Source organism: Salmo trutta, chromosome 33 (assembly GCF_901001165.1).
Source record: "Salmo trutta chromosome 33, fSalTru1.1, whole genome shotgun sequence".
Classification (NCBI taxonomy): Eukaryota; Metazoa; Chordata; class Actinopteri; order Salmoniformes; family Salmonidae; genus Salmo; species Salmo trutta.
The window spans coordinates 29,586,974-29,598,098 of NC_042989.1; the positions used below are offsets into that span (position 1 = coordinate 29,586,974).

Below are 11,125 nucleotides of genomic sequence, written 5' to 3' on the forward strand. Positions count from 1 at the left end.
CGTCTGTAGATATGAATGTCTCAGCCTTTAGTTTCACGTCTGTAGATATGAATGTCTCAGCCATTAGTTTCACGTCTGTAGATATGAATGTCTCAGCCATTAGTTTCACGTCTGTAGATATGAATGCCTCAGCCATTAGTTTCACGTCTGTAGATATGAATGTCTCAGCCATTAGTTTCACGTCTGTAGATATGAATGTTTCAGCCATTAGTTTCACGTCTGTAGATATGAATGTCTCAGCCATTAGTTTCACGTCTGTAGATATGAATGTCTCAGCCATTAGTTTCACGTCTGTAGATATGAATGTCTCAGCCATTAGTTTCACGTCTGTAGATATGAATGTCTCAGCCATTAGTTTCACGTCTGTAGATATGAATGCCTCAGCCATTAGTTTCACGTCTGTAGATATGAATGTCTCAGCCTTTAGTTTCACGTCTGTAGATATGAATGTCTCAGCCATTAGTTTCACGTCTGTAGATATGAATGCCTCAGCCATTAGTTTCACGTCTGTAGATATGAATGCCTCAGCCATTAGTTTCACGTCTGTTGATATGAATGCCTCAGCCATTAGTTTCGTATCAACTTAATGAATGAAAGTAATGCCTTGTCAGTCATTGTATCCATGGTAACGTGTGACGCTGTACCTGTAGACAAGAGGAGCCACCACCTGGGCTCTGATGGAATCTACCTGGATGACATCACTGAGCTGGAGCCAGATGTGGCTGCTCTCTACTTCCCCAAAAGGTAACACAACTGTAACTTACACACACACTCACACTTACATGCACACCTGTCTCACACACATACAGTGCATTCGGAAAGTATTCAGACCCCTTCCCTTTTTCCACATTTTGTTACGTTACAGCCTTGTTCTACAAAAAATCTTTTTTTTAATCCCTTATCAATCTACACACAATATTCCATAATGACAAAGTCAAAATGGGTTTTTAGACATTTTTGCAAATGTATAAAAATTTCTAAACAGAGATATTCAGACCCTTTGCTATGAGACATGAAATTGAGTTCAGGTGCATTCTGTTTTCATTGATCATCCTTGAGATGTTTCTACAACTTGATTGGAGTCCACCTGTGGTAAATTCAATTGATTGGACATGATTTGGAAAGGCACACACCTGTCTATATAAGGTCAAACAGTTGACAGTGCATGTCACAGAAAAAACCAAGCCATGATGTTGAAGGAATTGTCCGTAGAGCTCAGAGACAGGATTGTGTCAAGGCACAGATCTGGGGAAGGGTACCAAAAAATGTTTGTCTCCAAGAACACAGTGGCCTCTATCATTCCTAAATGGAAAAAGTTTGGAACCACCAAGACTCTTCCTAGAGGAGTCTCTTCCTAGAGGAGTCAAAATGAGCAATCGGGGGAGGAGGGCCTTGGTCAGGGAGGTGACCAAAAACCTGATGGTCTCTCTGACAGAGGTCCAGAGTTCTTCTGTGGAGATGGGAGAAACTTCCAGAAGGACAACCATCTGTGCAGCACTCTACCAATCAGGCCTTTATGGTAGAGTGGCCAGACGGAAGCCACACCTCAGTAAAAGGCACATGACAGTCCACTTGGAGTTTGCCAAAAGGCACCTAAAGGACTCTCAGACCATGAGAAACAAGATTCTCTTGTCTGATGAAACCAAGATTGAACTTTTGGCCTGAATGCCAAGCGTCACGTCTGGAGGAAACCTGGCACCATCCCTACGGTGAAGCATGGTGGTGGCAGCATCATGCTATGGGGATGTTTTTCAGCAGCAGGGACTGGGAGACTAGTCAGGATCAAGGGAAAGATGAACAGAGCAAAGTACAGAGAGATCCTTGATGAAAACCTGCTCCAGAGCGCTCAGGACCTCAGAATGGGGCAAAGGTTCACCTTCCAACATGACAACGACCCTAAGCACACAGCCAAGACAACGCAGGAGTGGCTTCGGGACAAGTCTCTGAATGTCCTTGAGTGGCCCAGCCAGAGCCCGGACTTGAACCCGATCGAACATCTATGGAGAGACCTGGAAATAGCTGTGCAGCGACTCTCCCATCCAACCTGACAGAGCTTGAGAGGATCTGCAGAGAAGAATGGGAGAAACTCCCCAAATACAGGTGTCCCAAGCTTGTAGCATCATACCCAAGAAGACTCGAGGCTGTAATTTCTTTCAAAGGTGCTTCAACAAAGTACTGAGTAAAGGGTCTGAATACTTATGTAAATGTGATTTTTATTTTCTAAAAATCTGTTTTTGCTTTGTCATTATGGGGTATTGTGTGTAGATTGATGATTGAAAAAACGATTTAATACATTTTAGAATAAGGCTGTAACATAACAAAATGTGGAAAAAGTCAAGGGGTCTAAATACTTTCTGAATGCGCTGTACACACCAATTACACACACACATCAGAGGAGGCTGGTGGGAGGAGCTATAGGAGGACGGGCTCATTGTTATGGCTGGATGGAATTAATGGAATGGTATCAAACACATCAAACATATGAAAACCACATATTTTTACTCCATTCCAGCCATTCGATTGAGCCGGTCTCCAATGACACCCACTCATCACACACACACCAGTAACAAACACATACCTGTGTACGCACACACATACACACACTCACCTATCCTGTCCTACACACAGAGTTGTCCTACACTCCTGACCCTATGACCCTGTTCCTTAGTGACGGGGCCGGTTCGGTGAGAGGAGGCTTGGAAACGGGAGTGTGGAGTGCCAACCAATCCCCTCAGTCGGTGGGCAGCAGTGGGATGGACAGCGGCGTGGACAGCTACTCTGACCAGCTGGGAGACATGCCCAACATCGCCATCTCCCTGTGTGGAGGTCTCACTGACAACAGAGAGATCACAAGAGGTAGGGGCTGCATCTCAATACTGTACAAATTGTAGCTACATCTATTTGCTGCTCAGATCCACTAATTGGTGTGAGATCAGATGGAAGGGAACAACTTTCTGTGTCTCTACAGAACAGTTATATTAACCCTCTCCTGTCTGTGTGTCTCTACAGAACAGTTATATTAACCCTCTCCTGTCTGTGTGTCTCTACAGAACAGTTATATTAACCCTCTCCTGTCTGTGTGTCTCTACAGAACAGTTATATTAACCCTCTCCTGTCTGTGTGTCTCTACAGAACAGTTATATTAACCCTCTCCTGTCTGTGTGTCTCTACAGAACAGTTATATTAACACTTTCCTGTCTGTGTGTCTCAATAGAACAGTTTGAGGAGAGAGCCATCTCTTACCAGCAGTTCACTGAGAACCCCTCCATCATTGACGATCCCAACCTGGTGGTCAAGATAGGAACCAAGTATGTAAAATACCTCTAACTCTGCATCATAGCAGTGAAGATGGCAGGGATGTGATTAATCAGGACACACTATCCTCCATTCATATATCTTATCTATTCCATAGACAAAATCCCGATTTTATATGTTGTCCTGACCACATCCCTGACAGGAAAGTATGTAATGTACAGAACATACCACTGAACACCCTTCGTGTGCTGTCAAATATAGTACTTCTGATAAGAAATGTAGAAACGAGATTCAACAGTGATCATATGTCTGTTTTCTCCTCCAGGTACTATAACTGGACGACCGCAGCCCCTCTGATGCTGGCTATGCAGGTGTATCAGAAGCCCCTGCCAATGGTAAGACCTCCACAACATTAGCAACATTCCGTTAGCATAGCATCTGGGCTACACGGCTGGTAGACGAGAATTGTGGTGGCTAATTTCCGCATTACCAAATGAGGAGTTACAAACACACCAGTCCGAGTTAAACTACATCTTTAATATTTAAGATACTTTTGCAAAAGTTCTTGACCCCCAATAATGCACTCTCTCGAATGAATCATTGAATGAGGTGATTACCCAATGGCTACAGGGATCTTTTATACCAACGATACACCCCCTTCAACGTACATTGACAAACCACAGATACTTAGTAACAGTTCACAAAGGTTAAATTTTGTATGACAGATATCAATAAAACACATCAGACAGTAACTGCTATGTCAACAGGATTAATGGTATAGCCCAGTATCTGGTCTCCTTAGAACCGTCCCTCCCTGGTACGGTATTGAACAGAACTATTTCATCCAATGGCATATATCAATTGTTAACTCTAGATACTCCCATCTCAAGCAAACCCCCTCTTGACCCCACTCCTGGAGGACAGGCTCACTGGGGAGTGAGCCTCTAGGCCATATATTATCACAGGATAAGTGTGAGATCTAAGAGACCATGGTCCCAGACACTGCCATAAACCTCCCCACAATAAGGAAAAGGAGGGTGTGACTTGCTCACAGACATTGTGGAGACAAGTCATTGGTTCCCCATTAATCACGCCATCCCTTCACATGGTTTAAGAATAGGTAAAGAGACATTCCCATGACGACAAGTCTGACCTCTCCCCTCTCTGGGCCCCAAGTGTCTGAGCCCCAGCTAAGGTAGACGTGCAACTGAAAAGACACCAGAGTCCAATGGACACTTTCTAATGACAAGTACCTCAAATAAGCATATTATACTAATAAAACATCTTAATTATCTATGTTACCCAACTAATTCTGATTCGTCCACGACAGAATATATGCTGATCTCAAATATAGTGCACTGTACCTGAGTGGTTTTACCTGAGGTTGATCATATGTCACATTAATCGAATGGCAATGTAAAACAAGCAGTCCAAATGTAACCCATGTACCTGATAAATCTGGGACCCAGTTCTGGGGGCCTTGTTTTGTTTTTGTATGAATTCCGACATCCTCTGTCTCGTTTGAACTTCCTGCACACTGAAAAGCATTCTCCTTAACCACATCGTCCTCACACTCAAGTCTTTTTCCCCTTTGTTGTTCCATTTGTTCTCCCTCCATCTCACCTCCCATCCGGCCCCTATGTGTCTTCAGTACTCCTGTCTGAGTTATGTGTCCTCTGCCTTTGGCCTCTTCTCCTACTGTTTACCCAGTCTGTTCAGCTCCAGCCCTGTGGGTCCCTTCAGTTTTGTCTGTCTGTCTGTCTGTCTGTCTGTCTGTCTGTCTGTCTGTCTGTCTGTCTGTCTGTCTGTCTGTCTGTCTGTCTGTCTGTCTGTCTGTCTGTCTGTTGGGTATAGTATGTCTGTACGTCTCTTTGTGTGTTTTTCCTTCTCTCTCTCTCTCTCTCTCTCTGTCTCTGTCTCTCTGTCTCTCTGTCTCTGTCTCCCTCCCTTTGTCGCTGCCTCGCTTCCTTAGATCGCCATCATCCAGTCATATGACACTAGCTTCACGTTTTTGCATTTGGATTTTTGTATCTCTTGTGTTTTTGCATTTGGATTTTTGTATCTCTTGTGTTTTTGCATTTCAGTGGTTTTGTTGAGTTGTGGTTTTTGGTCAGGAATTGTGTGCATTTGCTTCAGGCCTCAGTGGAGAACATCATGAAGGAGAAGATGCCCAAGAAAGGAGGCCGCTGGTGGTTCTCATGGCGCAGCAGGAACAGCGACTCCAAATCGGTACACACCTCAGCTCAAATACACACACCTCTGTAACACACGCACCTCTGTAACACACACCTCCTGAACAAACTTCTATAACATAACTATAACTAGGAAACTTCTGCAGAATTTACAGTATTGGAGGCCTAGTTGACTGGGGTATTATATTTATTAGAATATCCTGGTTGTTGTATGAGTGTGTGACTGGTTGTTTGTCCCCAGGACTCAGTGTCTGAGACAGGAGTTGGAGATGAGGGTGAGACCTCTCTCAGCATGGCTTCAGTCAACGGGTAACTACACTTCTCTAACACCAGAAAAGCTTATAATGTGCAATATAATTACATTATTTTGAATACACGTTTATATACCGTAGTTTACAGATCCTCATATATGTTATACAGAAAGGGTCGGTTTCATGAACCGATTCTCCTTTGAGTTAGTTTTTTTGTGAAGGACTAGGTTTAAAATGTGTCCGGGAAACCACCCCTAAAAATGTATACTACATGTTTTATATTGTGTTTATATTGTAGTTATAAAGTCATGTTTTATATTGTGTTTATATTGTAGTTATAAAGTCATATTTTATATTGTGTTTATATTCTGGTTATAAAGTCATGTATACTACATGTTTTATATTGTGTTTATATTGTAGTTATAAAGTCATGTATACTACATGTTTTATATTGTGTTTATATTGTAGTTATAAAGTCATGTATACTACATGTTTTATATTGTGTTTATATTCTGGTTATAAAGTCATGTATACTACATGTTTTATATTGTGTTTATATTGTAGTTATAAAGTCATGTATACTACATGTTTTATATTGTGTTTATATTCTGGTTATAAAGTAATGTATTCTACATGTTTTATATTGTGTTTATATTGTAGTTATAAAGTCATGTATACTACATGTTTTATATTGTGTTTATATTGTAGTTATAAAGTCATGTATACTACATGTTTTATATTGTGTTTATATTGTAGTTATAAAGTCATGTATACTACATGTCTTATATTGTGTTTATATTCTGGTTATAAAGTCATGTATACTACATGTCTTATATTGTGTTTATATTCTGGTTATAAAGTCATGTATACTACATGTTTTATATTGTGTTTATATTGTAGTTATAAAGTCATGTATACTACATGTCTTATATTGTGTTTATATTCTGGTTATAAAGTCATGTATACTACATGTTTTATATTGTGTTTATATTGTAGTTATAAAGTCATGTATACTACATGTTTTATATTGTGTTTATATTGTAGTTATAAAGTCATGTATACTACATGTTTTATATTGTGTTTATATTGTAGTTATAAAGTCATGTATACTACATGTTTTATATTGTGTTTATATTCTGGTTATAAAGTCATGTATTCTACATGTTTTATATTGTGTTTATATTCTGGTTATAAAGTCATGTATTCTACACGTTTTATATTGTGTTTATATTCTGGTTATAAAGTCATGTATACTACATGTTTTATATTGTGTTTATATTCTGGTTATAAAGTAAAAAATGTATTTATAGCTGAACTGTTGTCATGACAGAATGAAGGAGGAGTCTTCCTCCAGCGATGAGGACCACAGATTGTCCAATCAGGGCTCGGAATCCTGCAAGGCCGAGCCCCTTCTCACACCCGGTAGTGTGTGCTACAGGAAGACCCTCAGACTGACCCCAGAGCAGCTGGTGAGAAACAATACTTCCCATCTCTTTATCTGGCGACGTTGTGTTCAGTGTGTCTGGCTAATGTAGTCCTCAGGCCAGTCTGCAGTTGAACCACTCAGTAGCAGGGTTAGAGTTAGAGGGTGTATGGGTGTATGGGTAATGTAGTCTTTGTGTCCTCAGGCCAGTCTGCAGTTGAAGGTGGGTCCTAATGAGGTGGTGTTCAGTGTGACCACTCAGTACCAGGGCACCTGCCGCTGCCAGGGCACCATCTACCTCTGGAGCTGGGACGACAAGATCATCATCTCAGACATTGATGGCACCATCACCAGGTGTGTGTGTGTGTGTGCATGAGTTTTATTGGCAATTTTGTGTGGTCATGTTATATCACTGTTAATGGTAGTCTAATGAGTTTGTGTGTGTGTGTGTGTGTGTGTGTGTGTGTGTGTGTGTGTGTGTGTGTGTGTGTGTGTGTGTGTGTGTGTGTGTGTCCTCTCCTTCAGGTCGGACACCCTGGGCCACATTCTTCCCACGCTGGGTAAAGACTGGACCCATCAGGGCATTGCCCGCCTCTACCACCGAGTCAGCCAGTGAGTTCCCACAAGAGTAATTCAATAACTATAGATGAGCATTACAGTAGTGAAACCTAGGTCACATTTAGAATAGGGCTCAATGTAAGATCAATGAATCATATCAACTTTATTCATGGTGTTTCAATCTTCAAGGTTTAGTACGTTGCACCCTCATGAAGGCAGCCCTGTCCCTGACGCTCATTAGTTAAACTACCGTTCCCTCCATCGCTCTTAGAAAACACTGAGACAGTAGAATAATTCAATCTCATTCTCTTGCTCTACCTATCCTTCTATCTTTCATTTCAATTCAAAGGGCTTTATTGGCATGGGAAACATATGTCATATTATGTCTATATACAGTGTTGTAACGATGTGCAAATAGTTAAAGTACAAAAGGGAAAATAAATAAACATAAATATGGGTTGTATATTGTTTGTTCTTCACTGGTTGCCCTTTTCTTGTGGCAAAAATCTTGGTCACAAATCTTGCTGCTGTGATGTCACACTTTGGTATTTCACCCAGTAGATATGGGAGTTTATCAAAATACGATTTGTTTCTCTCTCTATCCCTCTCTCTCTATCCCTCTCTCTCTCTCTTTCAGGAATGGTTATAAGTTTATGTACTGCTCAGCGAGGGCCATAGGTATGGCTGATATGACAAGGGGGTATCTACACTGGGTCAACGAGAGAGGAACCATGCTGCCTATTGGACCTGTCCTACTCAGCCCCAGCAGTCTGTTCTCAGCTCTGCACAGGTGAGGAACACATACACTCACACACCATCGTTCATCACCATCATCATCGTAAAAATAAACAGAGCAGAATCAAAGAGTCAAACACAAAAGTGAACAATCATATGTAACGATGTACAGCCGCTGATGTAATAGAACTAGCTATCCCTGTATTGTATAACGATGATGCCATCCCATCCATCCTGTCCCGTCCTTCCTGTAGGGAGGTGATAGAGAAGAAGCCTGAGAGGTTTAAGATCCAGTGTCTGACTGACATCAAGCAGCTGTTCTACCCCAACACTGAGCCTTTCTACGCAGCCTTTGGCAACAGAGCCACGGTGAGAGCCTTGTTCCCTCCATCACCTCACACATTACCTTAGGCTACTTTTTAGATTCATTTGACTGGAACCATGCACAGTAATTAACCGATCTGTAAATGGGACAGATTCAGCCAAAAGGCTATTTGCAACCTGAATATTCTGTTTGCTACTGTTGCAGTTGGTGTTGTATGCGTGTTTTTGGATAGTATGTCGGTTGTTGTTAAAGTCGTTGTTGTTGTTTAGGATGTGTATTCCTATAAGGAGGTGGGCGTTCCCCTAAACAGGATCTTCACAGTCAACCCCAAGGGAGAGCTGATACAGGAACACGCTAAGACCAACATCTCATCGTAAGTCAGACATCTCTCTTTCTTTTCATCCCTCTATCTTTCTCCCTCGTATCTTTCTTCATCTGTGTTTGTCTGTCTCTGTTTCTCTCTCTTCCTCTCTCTGTCTTTGTGTCTGTCTATGAACAATGAAGTGAATTATGTTTCTGTTTGTGTCCCTGCCAGGTATGGTGGTCTGTGTGAGGTGGTGGACCACGTCTTTCCCCTGTTGATCAGAGGCCACGTCTCTGACGTCTCCTGCCCTGACACCTTCAGCCAGTTCACCTACTGGAGAGAACAGCTGCCCCAGGTCCACAGCCCAGACCAGCCCCAAGTCCACATCCCTGACCAGGTCCACAGCCCAGACCACCCACAGGTCCACAGCCCCAAGTCCACTGCCCCGACCAGCCAAGTCCACAGCGCCGACCAGCCCCTGGACAACAGCTGAGGAGACCCCACACCACATCAGACCACCCCAGGAGTGAGCTGTGTGCAATCATGGAAGGGAAGGGAGAGACAACGCTCAAACTCATGATGATGCAGGCATGCAAATGCAAGAAGCATGTATCTGCTCTAATGCCACACACACACACACAGCTATGCAGAGGCAGACCTTGCACTAGTCAAAGTGTACTTGCTACAACAGGCATGTTAGCACTGAGGGGTATTTATATGTAGTCATCATTTATATTTATGTTTTACTCTTCAGTGTTGTTTTCTCTGCATTACCTAGTCTACTCTTACACGGCCTACTGTTCATCAGGTGAAATAGGTACAATACCTAGCCTACTCAGACACGGCCTACTGTTCATCAGGTGAAATAGGTACAATACCTAGTCTAGTCATACACAGCTTACTGTTCATCAGGTGAAATAGGTACAATACCTAGCCTACTCATACACGGCCTACTGTTCATCAGGTGAAATAGGTACAATACCTAGCCTACTCATACACGGCCTACTGTTCATCAGGTGAAATAGGTACAATACCTAGCCTACTCATACACAGCTTACTGTTCATCAGGTGAAATAGGTACAATACCTAGCCTACTCAGACACGGCCTACTGTTCATCAGGTGAAATAGGTACAATACCTAGCCTACTCATACACGGCTTACTGTTCATCAGGTGAAATAGGTACAATACCTAGTCTAGTCATACAGAGCTTACTGTTCATCAGGTGAAATACAGTGCCTTGCAAATGTATTCACCCCCCTTGGCGTTTTTCCTATTTTGTTGCATTACAACCGGTAATTTGAATAGATTTTTTATTTGGATTTCATGTAATGGACATACAAATTGGTGAAGTGAAATGAAAAAAAATACTTGTTTCAAAACATATATATTTTTTTTTAAACAGAAACGTGTGCTATGAAGCCCCTAAATAAGATCTGGCGCAACCAATTACCTTCAGAAGTCACATAATTAGTTAAATAAAGTCCACCTGTGTGCAATCTAAGTGTCACATGATCTGTCACATGATCTCAGTATATATACACCTGTTCTGAAAGGCCCCAGAGTCTGCAACACCACTAAGCAAGGGGCACCACCAAGCAAGCGGCACCATGAAGACCAAGGAGCTCTCCAAACAGGTCAGGGACGAAGTTGTGGAGAAGTACAGATTAGGGTTGGGTTATAAAAAAATATCCGAAATTTTGAACATCCCACGGAGCACCATTAAATCCATTATTAAAGAATGGAAAGGATATGGCACCACAACAAACCTGCCAAGAGAGGGCCGCCAACCAAAACTCACGGGCCAGGCAAGCAGGGCATTAATCAGAAAGGCAACAAAGAGACCAAAGATAACCCTGAAGGAGCTGCAAAGCTCCATAGCGGAGATTGGAGTATCTGTCCATAGAACCACTTTAAGCCATACACTCCACAGAGCTGGGTTTGACAGAAGAGTGGCCAGAAAAAAAGCCATTGCTTAAAAAAAAATAAGCAAACATGTTTGCTGTTCGCCAAAAGGCATGTGGGAGACTCCCCAAACATATGAAAGAAGGTACTCTGGTCAGATGAGACTAAAATTGCGCTC

General features: G+C 42.2%; 1 protein-coding gene across 6 annotated transcripts in view; it reads left to right on the plus strand.

The window, feature by feature from the left end:
- The window catches only part of LOC115172803 (phosphatidate phosphatase LPIN1), a 32,862-nt gene extending 22,675 nt beyond the window's left edge, over nucleotides 1-10,187 (plus strand). For all 6 annotated transcript variants that reach the window (XM_029730567.1, XM_029730569.1, XM_029730570.1 and 3 more), the window contains 13 exons: nucleotides 651-744; nucleotides 2,669-2,856; nucleotides 3,215-3,308; nucleotides 3,581-3,650; nucleotides 5,392-5,484; nucleotides 5,689-5,756; nucleotides 7,029-7,167; nucleotides 7,327-7,475; nucleotides 7,647-7,733; nucleotides 8,317-8,469; nucleotides 8,669-8,783; nucleotides 9,009-9,112; nucleotides 9,275-10,187. In XM_029730567.1, coding sequence (XP_029586427.1) covers nucleotides 651-744; nucleotides 2,669-2,856; nucleotides 3,215-3,308; nucleotides 3,581-3,650; nucleotides 5,392-5,484; nucleotides 5,689-5,756; nucleotides 7,029-7,167; nucleotides 7,327-7,475; nucleotides 7,647-7,733; nucleotides 8,317-8,469; nucleotides 8,669-8,783; nucleotides 9,009-9,112; nucleotides 9,275-9,536 — 1,616 coding nt within the window. In that variant the 3' untranslated portion in view covers nucleotides 9,537-10,187. The remainder of the gene's footprint in view (nucleotides 1-650; nucleotides 745-2,668; nucleotides 2,857-3,214; nucleotides 3,309-3,580; nucleotides 3,651-5,391; nucleotides 5,485-5,688; nucleotides 5,757-7,028; nucleotides 7,168-7,326; nucleotides 7,476-7,646; nucleotides 7,734-8,316; nucleotides 8,470-8,668; nucleotides 8,784-9,008; nucleotides 9,113-9,274) is intronic.
- Nucleotides 10,188-11,125: the final 938 nt, after the last annotated feature.